The sequence below is a fragment of the Symphalangus syndactylus genome, chromosome 18 (assembly GCF_028878055.3).
Source record: "Symphalangus syndactylus isolate Jambi chromosome 18, NHGRI_mSymSyn1-v2.1_pri, whole genome shotgun sequence".
In the NCBI taxonomy this organism is placed as follows: Eukaryota; Metazoa; Chordata; class Mammalia; order Primates; family Hylobatidae; genus Symphalangus; species Symphalangus syndactylus.
In genome coordinates, this window is record NC_072440.2 from 79,887,681 (window position 1) to 79,907,569 (window position 19,889).

The 19,889-nt window shown below is 45.4% G+C and overlaps 2 protein-coding genes across 4 annotated transcripts in view; one reads left to right on the forward strand and one right to left on the reverse strand.

Annotated features, from left to right (window-relative positions):
* Positions 1 to 6,010: 6,010 nt before the first annotated feature.
* NLRC4 (NLR family CARD domain containing 4) overlaps positions 6,011 to 19,889 on the forward strand; it is a 46,299-nt gene continuing 32,420 nt past the window's right edge. For 2 of the 3 annotated variants that reach the window (XM_063623733.1, XM_063623734.1), the window contains exons 1-2: positions 15,019 to 15,373; positions 19,523 to 19,783. In XM_063623733.1, the coding sequence (XP_063479803.1) occupies position 15,373; positions 19,523 to 19,783 (262 nt within the window). In that variant the 5' untranslated portion in view covers positions 15,019 to 15,372. Of the gene's footprint in view, positions 6,160 to 15,018; positions 15,374 to 19,522; positions 19,784 to 19,889 lie in introns of those variants that run through there. The other variant, XM_055253545.2, reaches the window with a different exon arrangement.
* Positions 14,930 to 19,889, reverse strand: part of SLC30A6 (solute carrier family 30 member 6) — a 96,770-nt gene continuing 91,810 nt past the window's right edge. The window contains exon 15 of the transcript XR_010117199.1: positions 14,930 to 15,023. The gene's annotated coding sequence lies outside the window, so the exon portion shown is untranslated. The remainder of the gene's footprint in view (positions 15,024 to 19,889) is intronic.

The window sequence follows — 19,889 nt, forward strand, 5'->3', positions numbered from 1 at the left end:
AGCTATTTTCATCCCTCAGCCTCCCGAGTAGCTGGGTTTCCAGACATGCACCCCCATGCCTGGCTAATTTTTCGATTTTTTTTTTTTAGTAGAGACGGGTTTTGCCATGTTGGCTAGGCTGGTCTTGGACTCCTGGCCTCAGGTGACCCACCCTCCTTGGCCTTCCAAAGTGCCAGATTACAGACGTGAGCCACATGCCCAGCCAGATGAATAATTTTGTTTTGTTTTGTTTGAAACAGAAACTCACTCTGTCACCCAGACTGGAGTGCAGTGTCACGATCTTGGCTCACTGCAACATCTACCTCCCGGGTTCAAGCGATTCTCATACCTCAGCCTCCTGAGAAGCTGGGATTACAGGCATGCACCACCATGCCTGGCTAATTGTTTTGTATTTTTTAGTAGAGATGGGGTTTCACCATGTTGCCCAGGCTGGTCTCAAACTCCTGGCCTCAGGTGATCCGCCAACCTCAGCCTCCCAAAGTGCTGGAATTACAGGCGTGAGCCACCGTGCCCAGCCAGGATGAATGATTTTAGATACTGTCTAGCAAGCCCTGATCATTTTTTCCTATCCGGACTACTCTCAGTAGCCCTGAGTCCATCGACCCAGAAATCTAGAGCATCAGTGGATGGTGGGGGTACACCCTCCTGCCTAGCTTCTGGAGGCTTCTCTCTGTAGCATTGAGGAAGTCTGGAATTTTCAGTCCTCTACTAGAGCTGGGAGTAGCAGAGAGAGAGAGAGCCAGTGTGTCAGGCAGGGGTGAAGAACACGCATCCGAAGGCTGAGATGTAGACTGCCGAGTTGGAACAAGAGGAGGAGGTAGCCATATCTTAGCAACCTGGTAAATGGCTGCTTCCTTGGGGATGTTGGTATCATAATCTGGGAAACTGCAAACTGCCCAAATACTGTAACACAAATGCAAGGAGTGCAAAAAGCATGACGAGACTGAGCGTGGTGGCTCACGCCTGTAATCCCAGAACTTTGGGAGGCTGAGGTGGGCAGATTGCTTTACACTGGGAGTTTGAGACCAGCCTGGCCAACAAGGCAAAAACCTGTCTCTACTAAAAATTACAAAAATTAGCCTGGCATGGTGGCGCATGCCTGTAATCCCAGCTACTCGGGAGGCTGAGGCAGGAGAATCGCTTGAACCTGGGAGATGGAGATTGCAGTGACCTGAGATCATGCCACTGCACTCCAGCCTGGGTTACAGAGTTAGACTCTGTCTCAAAAAGAAAAGCATGACTAATTCCCCTAAAGAAGTAATTTTATCATTAATTGACTCCTTGTACATGACATTCATTTGTCATAGGCATCTGAAACATGTTCCCTCTTCCCTATGCCATGCCTCCACAAATAACACAGTTATCAAACCTCCTTGAAATTCTTTCTTCTTCTTGCCAAATATCTCTAGTTGTTTCAAATGTTAATTTTAGAACACGATTTCAGACTCCTTGAGAGTCAATCTGTCCTCCAGCATTTAGTTTATTCTACCAAAGCCCCTTTTACATAGAGTATCTGAATTATTAGTCCAATTTTAAGGGGTGAGGATGGGGAATTATATATATTTATATACTTATAAATATTTGTATTTATATACTTACATATAAATATATTTATTTATTTATTTTTATTTATTTATTTATTTTTTTGAGACGGAGTCTCACTCTGTAGCCCAGGCTAGAGTGCAGTGGCACAATCTCGGCTCACTGCAAGCTCCGCCTCCCAGGTTCACGCCATTCTCCTGCCTCAGCCTCTCCGAGTAGCTGGGACTACAGGCGCCCGCCACCACGCCCGGCTAATTTTTTTGTATTTTTAGTAGAGACAGGGTTTCACCGTGGTCTCGATCTCCTGACCTCGTGATCCGCCCTCCTCGGCCTCCCAAAGTGCTGGGATTACAAGCGTGAGCCACCGCGCCTGGCCTAAATATATGTATTTATATAATATTGTATATAAATATGTATTTATATAGTATATGTAAATATATATAACTTATATTTATAAGTGATATATTTATATATGTATATGGAATATGTATAATATATACTTATTATATATGAATTATAATAATATATTTATATTTATATATTTATATTTATTTATGTATATGTATATTTATATATGTATATGTATATTTATATATGCATATGTAATATGTATAATATATACTTATATATGAATTATAATAATATACATAATGTAAATATAGATATGACAGAGGATGATAAGCACAATGTACTTGTATTTCCTAAAGGAGGTAGTCAAGAAGATTTAACCCTCCTGGCCAGGCACTGTGGCTCACACCCGTAATCCCAGCACTTTGGGAGGCGGAGATGGGCAGATCACCTGAGGTCAGGAGTTCGAGACCAGCCTGGCCAACATGGTGAAACCCCCGTCTCTACAAAAATACAAAAATTAGCCGGGCGTGATGTCGAACGTCTGTAAGCACAGCTACTCGGGAGGCTGAAGCAGGAGGACGGCGTGAACCCGGGAGGCGGCGGCTGCAGTGAGCCAAGATCACGCCATTGCACTCCAGCCTGGGCGACAAGAATGAAACTGTCTCAAAAAAAAAAAAAAAAAAGCCGTGTATAGTGGTGCACGCCTGTAATCCCAGCTACTTGGGAGACTGAGGCACAAGAATCGCTTGAACCCAGGAGGTGGAGGTTGCAGTGAGCCGAGATTGCAGCCACTGCTCTCCAGCCTGGGTGACAGAGTGAGAATCCATCTCAAAAAAAAAAAAAAAAAAATTGACCCCTCTTTATTAAGGCATGTTAGGAAGCTGCCAGCCTGATTTCGCCCAGTGACTTCCCTGCCACTAAATATGTAAGCAGAAGACTAACAGAATTCCAGAATAATTATTTTTGGAGTTATGAGTTACAGGCCTCTAGGAAGAAAAGTATCGTGACTTTTTCCTTCCCTCCGCATTAAACTGGGAGCGAAAAGCATGAGTAGCTACATATGCTTAAAGTCACAGAATAGTTAGTGCCATGTGGTACTTCACAGATGGCATCTCAGCTGATATTCACAACAACCCTGGGGCAACTTGGGGAACCATCATTGCACTGCTAAGAAGCTAAAGTGACTTGTATTAGTCACAGGGAGGATCCCAGACTTGAACTCAGGTTTATTTGGCTCCAGAGCTCTGGGCATTTCCACTTTACCACACTCCCAGGATAATAAGCATTGGGAGAGACTGGGAGGAAGAGCATAAGGGCAGGGGACATAACTGTTGGAACGTAGGATGCCGAAGTTACTAGTTAATTACCTATTTGAAATGCCCTGAAAACACCTGACTGCAAATCCACTCTCAAAGGAAACTGGTGAGGCAGCCCGGAAGATGTACTTGAATGAATATGGATATAATTTTGCTTATTTTACTATGAAATACTACTGTATTAGTCTACTGTGGTTGCTGTAACAAAATATCACAAACTGGGTGGTTTAAAACAACAGAAATTTATTCTCTCACAGTTTTGAGGACCGGTCCAACATCAGTATCATGGGGCTGAAATCAAGGTGTCAGCAGGGCCACACTCCTTCTGGGAGCTTTGGGGGAGAATCCATTTATGCCTCTTCCAGCTGCAGGTGGCCGCTGGCATCTTTTGGCTCGTAGCCGTATTACTTGAATCTCTGCATTTATGGTCTTACTGACTTCTCCTGTCAGTTTCAAATCTCCCTCTGGCTCTCTCTAATAAGGACCATTATTATTATTATTATTATCATTATTATTATTATTATTATTATTATTATTATTTGAGATGGAGTCTCGCTCTGTCACCCAGGCTGGAGTGCAGTGGTGCGATCTCGGCTCACTGCAAGCTCTGCTTCCCGGGTTCACGCCATTCTCCTGCCTCAGCCTCCCGAGTAGCGGGGACTACAGGCACCTGCCACCATGCCCGGCTAATTTTTTTTTTTTTTAATTTTTAGCAGAGACGGGGTTTCACTGTGTTAGCCAGGATGGTCTTGATCTCCTGACCTCGTGATTCGCCCGCCTCGGCCTCCCAAAGTGCTGGGATTACAGGCGTGAGCCACGGCGCCTGGCCGATAAGGACCATTATTAAGGGCCCACCTGGGTCATCCAGAATTCTCTCCCCAACTTCAGAGCCTTAAATGGAACACATCTGAAAAGACACAATATTTGCGGTTCCCAGGGATTAGGATCTGGGATATTTGGGTAGCCATTATTCAGCCAACTACAATCATATTTCTACATTTTCCCTTTTTATTCTATATTACATCATTTATTAGTACAAAAGTAATAGGTGTTTGCTATGAAGAATTAGAATATACAGGCTGGGCATGGTGGCTCCCGCCTGTAATCCCATTACTTTAGGAGGACAACACGGGTGGATCACTGGAGACCAAGAGCTCAAGACCAGCTTGGCCAACATAGCAAAACCCTGTCTCTACTAAAAACACAAAAAATTAGCCATGGTGGTGGCCCACACCTGAAATCCCAGCTACTTGAGAGGCTGAGGCACAATAATTGCTTGAGCCTGGGAGGCAGAGGTTGCAGTGAGCCAAGATGGAGCCACTGCACTCCACTCCAGCCTGGGCAACAGAACAAGACTCTGTCTCAAATAAATAAATAAATAAATAAATAAATAAATAAAATAAAAAATAAATTAGTTAATAAATAAAATTAGAATATACAGATAAGCCAAAGAAAGAAATTTAAAATTGCCTATAATTGTATTCCCCAGCAATAAGCACCATTACTATTTTGGTGGCTGTCTTTGCAGTTTTTTCTCTTGAACATATGTTTATATATAAGCTTCATTACAATTTAAAAATCTAGCTGATAGTGTAGCCCTCAATCTCACTTCAGAGAAACCCACCTCACAAGTTGGGAAACACTGACACTGATGCCCCTTTAGAAAACCCAGGATGTAGACATTTATTTGCGGGGGAAACTTTGATATCCCTCTGTGGCAGATAGGCTACTGTCAGAATGCTCTTTTTGAAATAAGAAGTTACGTAACATAAAGACAAGTTCCTGGTAGTTTGTGCAAAGACAGAGGAAAGAGTATGCAAGAATGTCATCCTCAAGAGAAGCGCAGAGAGATTTCTTCAGTCCTCAGCTGAGTATAAGCTGGCCTCCTGGAGTCTGTGAACACAAATATCCAATGTGAGTGTGCCTGTGCAAGCCCCTGGCTGTTTATACTCCGGAGGGTGTCCCCATGCGTCATCGGTGGAGTGGACCAAAACTGGTGATCTGTTTGCCCTGTGTGACCTTGCCCAGAGCCCTGCTGACTGAGAGAACACATCTGCTGGAAGTCCTCTGGGATTCAAGGTACAGGGGTAAGCATGACCTTGAATGCAGTAGCAATGTGCTTTAGACAACTAAGCTGGCTCATTTCATTTACTGCTCTATCTCCCACGGTTAAGCATTAAAAATACATGTGGGGGCTGGGCATGGTGGCTCACGCCTGTAATCCCAGCACTTGGGGAGGCTGAGGTGGGCAGATTACCTGAGGTCAGGAGTTCGAGACCAGCCTGGCCAACATGGTGAAATCCTGTCTCTACTAAAAATACAAAGATTAGCCGGGCATGGTGGTGCACGCCTGTAGTCTTAGCTACTGGGAGGACTGAGGCAGGAGGAATGCTTGAACCTGGGAGGCAGAGGTTGCAGTGAGCTGAGATCGTGCCACTGCACTCCAGCCTGGGTGACAGAACAAGACTCTGTCTCAAAAAAAAAAAAAGAAGAAAGAAAGAAAAAGAAAAAAATACATGTCAGATGTTCAAAAGACTTTGTTTCATTTTAAGGTATAGAATAAGTAACTCAATAAGTAACAGCAATAGAATTCATATGTTGTGAACAAACAGGAAACAAATGAGTAATTCCTTTCTTGACGGAATTTCTAGCTCTTGCATCTTTTACTCTGAAGTCCTACTTCTTCCCTGGCTACTCCTGCCTACACCCATCTTCCCTTTCTGAACTGGTAGTACTTGTGTCTAAACCACTCTTATTGTGCTTTGAAAAAAAAAAAAAAGGAACTGCTCAGCAGTTCCCCTCTCTGTACACTGTCCTCTCACAGAACAAGAAGGTATGTGGTCTACAAGAACTCGAGGCCTCACTGAAACAGAAAGCAAATACAAAGAAACTTTATTTTAAAAACGAGTCTTGGTCCCCCAAGAAGAGGGCAATTGGATTGCTCAGCCAGGTACTGTGGGTAGAGATGGGATTTTTAAGGTCTGGGGCCCAAATATTAAAATTTGGGTTTACATTCATTTAAAGCTTGTGTCTGGGATGTACAAAAGCCTTAACATTGACGAGTGTGGTTTGCATGCCTGGCTGGATTTGCCTGCCGAGAAACCTTTAGGGGTGGTTAATCGGGTCTGCTGGGGCTTCATCAGGTTCAAGGGGTACATGTATCCCTTGGACTACTGTGAGATGGAAAGGACTTTGGAAACACTTTTTGGCATTACAGAAAGGAAACTCACTCCTTTTTTTTTTTGAGACGGAGTCTTGCTCTGTCACCCAGGCTGGAGTGCAGTGGCGTGATCTCGGCTCACTGCAACCTCTGCCTCCTGGGTTCAATCAATTCTCCTGCCTCAGCCTCCCGAGTAGCTGGGATTACAGGCGCCCGGCACTGCGCCCCAGCTAATTTTTGTATTTTTAGTAGAGATAGGGTTTCACCATGTTGGCTAGACTGGTCTTGACTCCTGACCTCGTGATCTGCCCGCCTTGGCCTCCCAAAGTGCTGGGATTACAGGTGTGAGCCACCGCGCCCGGCCAGGAAACTCACTCTTGTTGCTAAGACTGTTGTTAGAATCACAGATGATCAAAGCTGAAAGGAACCAGGTAGACTACTTAGTCCATCCAATCTCCCAAGTTACTGATGAGAAACCTGATATTTGGAGACAGAAGTGAAAGAAATCACCCTTTACGGGACACCTATTTCGTGATAGGGTCTTTACATACATTATCTCAGTTGATCCTTGCAGCCTGGCTTTGAGAGGTGGAAAATGTGGTAGAGAGGAGTTAAATGTCCTGCCCTACGTCACACTGCTAATTGTCTACAAAACTAGGATAGAACCTGGTCAGCACACTTCTTAACTGTTCACACACTTTTATAATATTAGTCGTATTAATGTGTTTAAAATACCACAGACTGGGTGACTTAAACAACAGAAATTTATATTCTCACAGTTCTGGAGGCTGCAAGTCCAAGATCAAGGTGTCAGCAGGGTTGGCTTCTCCCCACGCCTCTCTCTTTGGCCTTTTCTCTCTGTATGCACATTCCTGGTATCTCCCTTTGTGTGTCCCAATTTCCTCTTCTCATAACAGCCTCATTTGAGCTTAATGACATCTTTAAAGGCCCTGTCTGCAAATACAGTCACATTCCGAGGTTCAGGGCTTCAACATATGGATTTGGGGGAAGCCCAGTTCAGCACATAACACTAATATTAACATGTGAGATTGCTGAAGCCTATTAAAGACCTAAGAACATTCTAGTCTAGAGCCTTTTTACTAGAAAGGAAGACAGATAACACCTACTGACCATATTTGTCACAACTACTTTCATGTTTAATCTTCACAACAGTCCAGGGAGGTGGATATCATGCATGATTCGGAAAGCAAGATTTGGAAAGGCTAAGTAACATGTCTAGGGATACTTACCTCATAAGGTGCAGAGTGAGGATTTGAATTCAGATCTGCAATGCCAAAGCCCACACACATTTTCCATTTCTGTGTGCTTCCTGTCTGCTCCTAATTCTATGTACTCTTTCCCTTATTTTATCTGTGAGGTGTGGGAATGACCCCATAGACGTGGGTTATATGGGTCTAGAGAAACTTCAGTTCTCTGAGGAGCTCATGTAACCATTTATAAGAAAATGCCAATTTTAGAATTAGTACTAAATATTATTTTCCAGCTAGGCACGGTGGCTCATGCCTGTAATCCCAGCACTTTGGGAGGCCGAGGCAGGCAGATTGCCTGAGCTCAGGAGTTCATGACCAGACTGGGCAACATGGTGAAACCCTGTCTCTACTAAAATACAAAAAATTAGCCAGGCATAGTGGCGTGCACCTGTAGTCCCAGCTACTCAGGAGGCTGAGGCAGGAGAATTGCTTAAACCTGGGAGGCAAAGGTTGCAGTGAGCTGAGATCATGTCACTGCACTCCAGCTTGGGAGACAGAGTGATACTCCATCTCTGTGTGTGTGTGTGTGTGTGTGTATGTATACATATATATTATACATTATATATATAATATATATTATATATTATATATAATGCATATATAATATATGTATAATATAATATATATTATACATATATTATATATGCATTATATATAACATATATATATAATATATGTTAAATATATCATTTTCCAATGTACAAATGTGGGGAAAGGACTTCTTCTACCCAATTCAGTTATTCACTGGACAGCTTACGGGGAGGCGTTGCAGGGCCATAGCTACATTCCAGGGGAGTACACAGGTCTCAGTCCTATTCTTTTTTTTTTTTTTTTCTAACACGGAGTCTCTCTCTTTCACCCAGGCTGGAGTGCAATGGTGCTATCTTGGCTCACTGAAACCTCCACCTCTGGGTTCAAGCAACTCTCCTGTCCCAGCTTCCCAGGTAGCTGGGTTTACAGGTGTGCACCTCCACACCTGGCTAATTTCTTGTATTTTTAGCAGAGACGGGGTTTCACCATGTTGGTCAGGCTGGTCTCAAACTCCTGACTTCAGGTGATCCACCCTCCTTGGTCTCCCAAAGTGCTGGGATTACAAGCATGAACCACCACACCTGGTCCACAGCCGTGTTCTTTATGCCAGTGGGTAACTGAGAAAAATTACATGAGCTTCAGCATACTGGTTGATTTTGTTCTTGAGAGCAATTAAAAACTTTATACGTCTTAGCTCCTTCCTCTGTCTTCTTCTTCTTTTTCTACCCTCACTTAAACTTTGACCCAGTCAGGGATGGTCTGATTCTTCCCAAACCCACCCCTTTTTGGGGAAGTAGAAAGGGAGAGAAGAATCTACAGTTGCTGCCATTCACTGAGTCCTTCCTGTGTGCCACTCACTACCCCTTGATTGAGGACTCTTAGTGTGTCAGTGGTAGAGCTGTAGCTTGAACACAATCCTGACACCAAAATGTGCCCTTGCTTAAGCTCCTGAGCTGCCCCAATTTCTTTTCCTTCTTTTTTTTTTTTTTTTTTTTTTGACACAGAGTCTCGCTCTGTCACCAGGCTGGAGTGCAGTGGTGCAATCTCGGCTCACTGCAACCTCCGCCTCCCGGGTTCGAGTGATTCTCCTGCCTCAGCCTACCGAGTACGTGGGAGTACAGGCGCCTGCCACCACGCCTGGCTAATTCTTGTATTTTTAGTAGAGACGGGGTTTCACCATGTTGGCCAGGATGGTTTTGATCTCTTGACCTCGTGATCCACCTGCCTTGGCCTCCCAAAGTGCTGGGATTACAGGCATGAGCCACCGCGCCTGGCTGCTCCAATTTCAATGACAATTTTTTTTATATTGTTAATGAATCAGTTTTAACATAAAAGGGAAATTTTATTTTCTAAAAATAGATATGCTTTTGAAGCAGCATCATTGTCTGCGGTAAATACCCGATGTTCGTTGTCTCACGCCAAAGGAATCCAGGACACAGACACACAAGAAGTGAGTTTGAGAGTGGAGGTTTAGGCCAGGCACGGTGGCTCACGCCTGTAATCCCAGCACTTTGGGAGGCTGAGGCGGGCAGATCACGAGGTCAGGAGATTGAGACCATCCTGGCCAACATGGTGAAACCCCATCTCTACTAAAAATACAAAAATCAGCTGGGTAAGGAGGCATGCACCTGTAATCCCAGCTACCCGGGAGGCTGAGGCAGGAGAATCGCTTGAACCCAGGCGGGAGAGGTTGTAGTGAGCTGAGGTCACACCACTGCACTCCAGCCTGGCTACGCAGTGAGGCTCCATCACAAAAAAAAAAAGTGGACGTTTAATAGGCGAAAGAAAGAGAAAAGAGAATAGCTCTCTCTCCTGCAGAGAGAGAGGGGAACCTGAGTGAGTGGTTTTGTGGTGAAATGCATGGTTTTGTTGTTGTTGTTGTTTGTTTTGTTTTGTTTTTTCAGACTGAGCCTCACTCTGTCGCCCAGGCTGGAGTGCAGTGGCGTGATCTCTGCTCACTGCAAGCTCCGACTCCCGGATTCACGCCATTCTCCTGCCTCAGACTCCCGAGTAGCTGGGACTACAGGCGCCCACCATCACGCCTGGCTAATTTTTTGAATTTTTTAGTAGAGACGAGGTTTCACCGTGTTAGCCAGGATGGTCTGGATCTCCTGACCTCGTGATCCGCCTGCCTCAGCCTCCCAAAGTGCTGGGAGTACAAGCGTGAGCCACCGCGCCCAGCCAATGCATGGGGTTTTAGAGATGAACTTGAGGCCGGGCGCGGTGGCTCACGCTTGTACTCCCAGCACTTTGGGAGGCCGAGGCGGGCGAATCACAAGGTCAGGAGATCGAGACCACGGTGAAACCCCGTCTCTACTAAAAATACAAAAAATTAGCCGGGCGTGGTGGCGGGCGCCTGTAGTCCCAGCTACTGGGTGAGGCTGAGCCAGGAGAATGGCGTGAACCCGGGAGGCGGAGCTTGCAGTGAGCCAAGATCGCGCCACTGCACTCCAGCCTGGGCGACAGAGCGAGACTCTGTCTCAAAAAAAAAAGAAAAATAGAGATGAACTTGAGAAGGTGGTGTCTGATATACATAGGGCCTGAGAGATTGGTCAGAACAGGTATGACTTTGCATAGCGCACGAAGGAGCCGGCCATTCCACCCTTATGTTTTATTATGCTCTATCTGGCCGGCGCTATGTTGTCTGTTCCTACTGTACACATGGTTGAAAAAGAAAAGGGAAGATGGATCCGCCATGTTGAATATGCCTGGCCCCCAGGTGGCTTTTTTTCTATGGGCACAGCTACTGGCATTTACCAATGCAAGCTTTTAGCTTATCTATACTTGCAGCTTGATTTTTCAGGCTGCTTTTTATTAGAAAAGAAATGATTTAGGGACTGCTTTTTATAAAAAGGAAACTTTACCTAGGACTTTCTTACCCTCACTTATCACTCTCACAACAGAAACATTCACAGCAAACTTGCCATGGCTGTGAGCACCTAGTTTAACCTGAGGAGATCCTTAGTCAAAGAGCTTGTGAAATTAGAAAGATTAGAGTCAAAGTAAGCTATTCTTAGAGAAGTTTTTGTGGGAAAGGACTCCCTTGTACAAAATTATTCATTGTTCTGTATTTATGATAGCCCCAAACTGAAAACAACCCAAACATCCATCAATAGGAGAATAGATAAATAAATTATAGTTTTTTGTTTTTTTTTTGTCGTTGTCCAGGCTGGAGTGTGGTGGCACGATCTCGGCTCACTGCAACCTCTGCTTCCTGGGTTCAAGCGATTCTCCTGCCTCAGCCTCCCGAGTAGCTGGGATTATAGGCATGAGCCACCACGCCTGGGTAATTTTTGTATTTTTGGTAGAGACAGGGTTTCACTGTGTTGGCTAGGCTGGTCTTGAACTCCTGACCTCAGGTGATCCGCCCACCTCAGCCTCCCAATGTGTTGGGATTACAGGCATCAGCCACCGTGCCTGGCCAATACACTCTAGTATTTTATACAGTAGAATACTACTAAGCAATGAAATGTTACAAACTACTTATACTACAAGCAACAGCATGAGTAACTTACAGAGGCATTGTGTGGAATGAAAGGAGTAGCACATACTGTATGATTCCATTTATGTGAAGTTCTTCAACAGGCTAATTTATGGTTTAAAAAAATCAGAATAGCGATTGCCTTTGAGGGTGTGGCGGAGATGGAATTTGACTGAGAAGGGGCACAGGATACTTTCTAAGGAGAGGGCAATGTTTTCTGTCTTGATAGGTGTTTGAGGTAGAAGCATTTTTCAGCTCATCAAAGAGTACAGTTAAGATCTCTGCTTTCACTGTAGGTGAATTTTTCCTAAGAAAGAATAATAAACCAATATTGAATTCTAGTTAATTATATGGACATAGAAATGTACTAACATCTGCAACTTATATTGAATGTGCAAGAAAATAAGTAAAATAGATTGATAAATGAATAGAGGGATGGATTTTCTCTATGTTTGAAAATGTTCATAATAAAATGTTAGGGTAATGGCCAGATGCGGTGGCTCATGCTTGTGATCCCAGCATTTTGGGAGACTGAGGCAGGCAGATCACTTTTTTTTTTTTTTTGAGACGGAGTCTCGCTCTGTCGCCCAGGCTGGAGTGCAATGGCGCCATCTCAGCTCACTGCAAGCTCCGTCTCCCGGGTTCACGCCATTCTCCTGCCTCAGCCTCCCGAGTAGCTGGGACTACAGGCGCCCGCCACTGTGCCCAGCTAATTTTTTGTTTTTTTAGTAGAGATAGGGTTTCAGCTTGTTAGCCAGGATGGTCTCGATCTCCTGACCTTGTGATCCATCCGCCTCGGCCTCCCAAAGTGCTGGGATTATAGGCATGAGCCACCGCGCCTGGCCGGCAGGCAGATCACTTTAGCCCAGGAGTTTGAGACCAGCCTGGGCAACACGGCAAAACTGTCTCTAAAAAAAAAAAAAAAAAATTAGCCAGGCATGGTGGCACACACCTGTGGTCCCAGTTACTCAGGAGGCTGAGGTGGGAGGATCACCTGAGCCCAGAAGGTTAAGGATGCTGTGAGCCATGATCAGGCCACTGCACTCCAGCCTGGGTGACAGAGTGAGACCCTGTCTCAAAAAAAGAGTTTTAATGTTAGGATAACATGAGTTCCCATGCCAACTCCATTCACATGAGTTCCCAAGCCAACTCCATTCACATACTGCAATCACACTCACATAGCTCCCATTTTGTTTCTCTCCACCCAGTGATTCTAGTTCTCTTCCCCACTTCCTGTCTGCCCTCTCATGCTGTCTTTAATTCAGACTTTGCATCTTCATCCTGATGCAGGGGGTCGTGTATGTGTGCATGAGGAGCCGGGGTAGATCATCTAACTTGGTTTGGGAATGCACACAGAGCAGTCTCAGAGGCTTCTGGGCCCCTGCTTTTCAGAGTGTGTGGAGAGGAAAGGGAGAAAGGAAGTTGCTTTTCAAAGCATCTAGGAGGATGAAATGACAGGACCATACCGTTTCTTATCTTAAAAAATTGAAATCCGTTTCTTATCTTAAAACATCACTTTAAACATGCTCCTCATACCATAATCTCTCCCAGTTGCTCATAGGATAAAGAACAAATGCCTCATCTTGGCATACAATCTTTCCATAGCTTTTCCCCTTTGTACCCTGGAAGCATAACTCCTTTTTTCTGTCTCCTCAATTACTCATATTGATAGGGAAGGGGGGCAGGGAAGTGCTGGGAAGAGAAGGGCGGGTCCCTGGCAAGGGCTCCACCCCCAGGCCTGTGCCCACGGACCTAGTTGAGGACAGGCACTCCTGCCTTGGCGCCCAAATGTTGCATTTCCCAAGACCACCCTGGCCTGCCACACCGTCATCCTGTGCGTATAAAAATCCCAGAGTCCCTTGCAGGCAGACACACAAGCGGCTGGACATCGAGAGGAACACATCGGTGGAAGAAGATACAAGCAGCTGGACGTCGAGAAGACGTTGAAGGGAGAATGCTGGCGGAAGAGCACACAACAGACACTGGCACGCCAGCAGGCCATCCACCAGAGGAACTACGCGGAGTTTGGCGTGGAGGGTTGGAGAAGAGTTGGCGGTCTGACTCCGGGGAAAAACCATCTCCCTTCTGGCTACCCCATCTGCTGAGAGCTTCTTCCACTTAATAAAACCTTGCGCTCATTCTCCAAGACCACGTGTGATCCAATTCCTCCGGTACACCAAGGCAAGAACCCCAAAGCAAGAACCTCGGAATACAGAAAGCCCTCTGTCCTTGCAGTAAGGCAGGGGTCTCACTGAGCTAACACAAGCCGCCTACGGACAGCTAAACTAAAAGAGCACCCTGTAACACACACCCACTGGGGCTTCAGGAGCTGTAAACATTCACCACTAGACACTGCCGCGGGATTGGAACCCCACAGCCCGCCCATCTCTATGCTCCCCTAGAGGTCTGAGCAGCGGGCACTGAAGAAGCGAGCCACACCCCCATCGCACGCCCTGAGAGGGAACAAGAGAACTTTTCCCCTTTCCATACTCCCTGATCTCATCCTCTCACTTGCAAGGCGTTTTACATCCTCCCCTCCACCTCCACCCCAGCCCAACTACCTGGCTTCATCTTACTTATCCTTTTTTTTTTTCTTTTTGAGGCAGAGTCTCACTCTGTCTGCCAGGCTGGGGTGTAGTGGCGCGATCTCGGCTCGATGCAACCTCCGTCTCCCGGCCTCAAGTGATTCTCCTGCCTCAGCCTCCCGAATAGCTGGGACTACAGGTGTGTGCCATCACGCCCCGCTAATTTTTGTATTTTTTTTTTTTTTTTTTTTGAGATGGAGTCTCGCTCTGTCGCCCAGGCTGGAGTGCAGTGGCGCAATCTCGGCTCACTGCAAGCTCCGCCTCCCGGGTTCACGCCATTCTCCTGCCTTAGCCTCTCCGAGTAGCTGGGACTACAGGCGCCCGCCACCACGCCGGGCTAATTTTTTTTGTATTTTTAGTAGAGACAGGGTTTCACCGTGGTCTCGATCTCCTGACCTCGTGATCCGCCCACCTCGGCCTCCTAAAGTGCTGGGATTACAAGCGTGAGCCAATTTTTGTATTTTTAATAGAGACAGGGATTCACCATGTTGGTCAGGCTGGTCTCGAGCTCCTTACCTCAGGTGATCCGCCTGCCTCGGCCTCCCAAAGTGTTGGGATTACAGGCGTTAGCCACCGCGCCTGGCCGTACTTATCCTTTAAGACCTGGTTCATGTGCTGTCTCCTCCATGAAAACTTCCTCCCTGGATGATTCCAGTCCATATACTCTTTCCTGGAAATACTGGAGAGAACGTACCCTCTGCATCATTCATGTTGACACTTATACCGTCTTTTGGCATTTAATTCCAAGTTGCCTTCTTGGCTCTGAACAGCAGAAATGAGAAGAACCTTTGAAGAGAAGGGCAGAGTTCCAGTTGAACATAGTTTAGAGCTCTAGGCCAGGAGTCCAAACGCCTGGGTTCTCTTTAGGGCTTGGCCATGAATAGCCAGGGGCTGTGAGCAAGTTTTTATCTGGTTTGGGTCACCATTTTCTCATCTATGAAAAGCGGGGCATTACCTAGATAATTGCACCAGCCCCTCCACCTGATAGTCTCTGGTTCTGTTTTGTTTGCTTTACAGAATGAAGAGTAGTTTTACAGAAAAAAGAGGACAATATTGGGATCACCTTTGATCTGTCCATTTGGAAATAATATTTTCTATTGAGTTATAGAAAGGTGGGAAGCTTTCATTCAGAACAAGTAAGTATATGAGAAATAACATCTGCCTGGTTATACAGTCTGCTACCAAATACTGGTGATGTTAAATGGAAAATCAGTTCATGGCTTCCTCTGACCAGTCATGTGTGGAATTACCAACAAATATTCTTCTGTTGTTTTAGGAATTCAGTTACAAACATGGTAACTTGTGATAAAAGGCAGAACCACAGATAGGATAGGACTTACACAAAGAGTGACCAGGTGTATGTTTTAAACTGTTAGTTCTCATCACCTGTTCAGCCAGACAGCAGAGAGCTACACGTCAAGCTCATTGTGAAGAAACATGGTGTAGATCTAAGTGGCAACAAAAATGTAGCTCTTTCCACTTTAACGACTGGGTGTAGATCTAAGTGGCAACAAAAATGTAGCTCTTTCCACTTTAACGACTGGGTGTAGACCTGAGCTATCTAGTATATTAATAGTAGCCACTAGCCCTCTGTAGGTATTTAAAGATGAATTTAAATAAAATAAAATAAAATGTAAACTTCAGTTGCAAAGTCACTGTAGCCAGATTTCAAGTACTCAGTAGTCACATGTGTCTAATGACTACCATATTGTATAATGCAGATATAGAACATGTTCATTATCACAGAAAGTTCTATTGAAAAGCATTGGTCTAGATAAAGAGATATTCTGAAAAGAATGAATAATGAATAAATGAGCAGCATTTTTTCCACCTAATTACTTGATAAGGAAGGAGTATGATGGTCTACATACAAGGAGATATAACAGTAAAATAATATCTTACTGTTTATATATATATATTTATTTTTAATTTTTTTTGTGAGACAGAGTCTCGCTGTGTAGCCCAGGCTGGAGTGCAGTGGTATGATCTTGGCTCACTGCAACCTCCACCTCCTGGGTTCAAGCGATGCTTCTGCCTCAGCCTCCTGAGTAGCTGGGACCACAGGCGTGTGCCACCATGCCCAGCTAATTTTTTGTATTTTTAGTAGAGATGAGGTTTCACCATATTAGCCAGGATGGTCTCCATCTCCTGACCTCGTGATCCACCCGCCTCAGCCTCCCAAAGTGCTGGATTATAGGCGTGAGCCACCGTGCCTAGCCACTTTTCCAATTTTAAGACATTTTTGTGTATGAGAGTTATGTGACTTATTCAATATCATGAGTCTTTTAAATAACGTGTCTTCATTTTACAGGTGAAGAAAGGTAGTCTTAGGAAGGCTAGGCTGTGAACTTGTGTGTGTGGGTCTCTAAGCCTTTCTGAGGCTGTATTGCTTTTTTTTTTTTTTTTTCCGAGACTGAGTTTTGCTCCTGTTGCCCAGGCTGGAGTGCAATGGCGTGATCTGGGCTCACCACAACCTCTGCCTCCCAGGTTGAAGTGATTCACCTGCCTCAGTCTCCCAAGTAGCTGGGATTACAGGCGTGCGCCACCACGTCTCGCTAATTTTGTATTTTTAGTAGAGACAGGGTTTCTCCATGTTGGTCAGGCTAGTCTTGAACTCCCGACCTCAGATAATCCGCCCACCTCAGCCTTCCAAAGTGCTGGGATTACAGGCGTGAGCCACCGTGCCCGGCTAAGGCTGTATTTCTTTAGCTCTAAACTGAAGATCACAACGGGACACAGACTTAGAGGTTACTTCCATAGGGATGATGTGGAAGCTAGAGAACAGATGAGACCCCAGAAGGAGAGAGATGGGACTCTCTTTCAGGACATGTAGACAGGGACTATTCCGGCTGAGGTCAGCAGTAGAGCTCTGCAATGGTGAGAAAGGACAGCTGGGGTGGGGTCCTGGTGCTTGGAGTGATTGATGGTGCATTTCAGGCCAGAGAGGTTCTGCGGTCTTTGAGAGGAGTGCATTCCCTCTCTGTTCAGTCAACACAGGTTTGAAAGCCAGGAGCAGCCAGGTGCGGTGGGTCACGCCTGTAATCCTAGCACTTTGGGAGGCTGAGACGGGCAGATTACCTGAGGTCGGGAGTTCGAGACCAGCCTGACCAACATAGAGAACTCTCATCTCTACTAAAAATACAAGGCTGGGCGCAGTGGCTCATGCCTGTAATCCCAGCACTTTGGGAGGCCAAGGCGGGTGGATCACGAGGTCAGGAGTTCAAGACCAGCCTGGCCAAGATGGTGAAACTCCATCTCTACTAAAAATATAAAAAATTAGCCGGGTGCAGTGGCAGGCGCCTGTAGTCCCAGCTACTCAGGAGGCTGAGGAAGGAGAATCATTTGAACCCGGAAGGTGGAGGTTGCAGTGAGCCGAGATCGTGCCACTGCACTCCAGCCTGGGTGACAGAGTGAAATTCCGTCTCAAAAAATAAATAAATAAAATAAAAATACAAAATTAGCTGGGTGTGGTGGCGCATGCCTGTAATCCCAGCTACTTGGGAGGCTGAGGCAGGAGAATCACTTGAACCCGGGAGGCAGAGGTTGCGGTGAGCTGAGATTGCGTCATTGCACTCCAGCCTGGGCAGCAAGAGCAAAACTTCATCTAAAAAAAAAAAAAAAAAAAAACCAGGAGCAGCCTAGCCCAGGAAGAAATCTAGTGCAGATGGTGTCTGAGAGTTAAAAACCAGGAAGACATTTCTCCGAGCTCTCACAAACAGCGTAGGTACAGTGCCTGGGTACGGTGTGGTCTGCATTTCAGAATTAGATCTTGCAAAGTCAGACACAAAAAGGACACAGCTACCCTCAACACCAGGCGAGAGAGCTTACATTGGATAAAAACCAATGTTTTGATGTGCTACTCTTCAGAAAAGACCTAAGTGTGTGGGAGATACAATGTGCTCTTCCTTTGTCCGGTGACACCTGAATAAAGGCTAACATATATTGAACGAACATATATTGAGCTACTATAAAAATAGTAGCTAACATATATTGAGTTATTACTTTGTATGAGATACTATACATGAATTATTGTAACAACTTCCTAAGTTAAATACTGTTCTTGACACCATCGTACAGATGAGGAATCCCCAGTGTGCTGGAGCTAGTTCTTACTGTGATGTGAAACCTGATTATTGAATTTTCAGTATTTTTGTTAGCAAGTTAACATAAGCTGTTAGCTTGAAATAGGCCATGGTAGGAATATTTATACCACGGGGATTGGTGATTGCTACAGATTAGGGCCTTTACTTCCAGAGGGCCAGTTTCTGAAACCATTTAGCAGCACATCCTTTTTTTTTTTTTTTAAGACGGAGTGTTTTGCTCTCATTGCCCAGGCTGGAGTGCAGTGCCACCATCTCGGCTCACTGCAACCTCCACCTCCCAAGTTCAAGCGATTCTCTTGCCTCAGCCTCCTGAGTAGCTGAGACTATAGGCATGCACCACCACACTAGGCTAATTTTGCACTTTTAGTAGAGACAGGGTTTCTCCATGTTGGTCAGGCTGGTCTGGAACTCCCTATCTCTGGTGATCCGCCTGCCTCGGCCTCCCAAAGTGCTGGGAATACAGGTGTGAGCCACCGTGCCCGGCCAGCAGCACATAATTGAAATAGACTCAAAGAGGCTTAGTGACTTGCCAAGGTCACACAGATGGTAGCAAATGGCAGATCCTAGGCCAGTGCCATTATTCTAAAGCCAACGGTCTTACCACTACGACCTCACTGGGGACTGTTTTATATCGGAGGGACAAGATAACTCACCTTACTTCTTCACCAAAGCAAAACCATCTTGCTCATCAATAACTCTGGGGTTAGAAATGCTTTGCAGAGGCTGGGCACGGTGGCTCATGCCTATAATCCCAGCATTTTGGGAGGCCGAGGCAGGTGGATCACAAGGTCAGGAGTTCGAGACCAGTCTGACCAAAATGGTGAAACTCGTCTCTGAAAATAATACAAAAATAAGCTGGACATGGTGGTGCGTGCCTGTAATCCCAGCTACTCAGGAGGCTGAGGCAGGAGAATTGCTTGAACCCAGGAGGTGGAGCTTGCAGTGAGCCGAGATCGCGTCACTGCACTCCAGCCTGGGTGACAGAGCAAGACTCCGTCTCAGAAAAAAAAAATGCTTTGCAGAGCATTTCTTGTAGGTCTGGAATTCAGGCATTTGGCATCTCCATAACTCAGGAGATGCCCATAGGAAAAAAATGCATGGCCCTAATGCTCTGGAGACAGATGCTGATATGCACATTTTATATAAGCAAATAAATATGTATATTTCTCTCCATCTCCTCAGTGAATTTCATAAAGGACAATAGCCGAGCCCTTATTCAAAGAATGGGAATGACTGTTATAAAGCAAATTACAGATGACCTATTTGTATGGCATGTTCTGAATGGCGAAGAAGTAAACATCATTTGCTGCGAGAAGGTGGAACAGGATGCTGCTAGAGGGATCATTCACATGATTTTGAAAAAGGGTTCAGAGGCCTGTAACCTCTTTCTTAAATCCCTTGAGGAGTGGAACTATCCTCTATTTCAGGACTTGAATGGACAAAGTAAGTATCAGTTAGTTTCGCATCTATTTCTGCAAGTAGAATAGACCATAACAAAGATCCATCATCCCCATGGCAGAGCCTCTGCTTTTCCTTCTCTTCATATCAC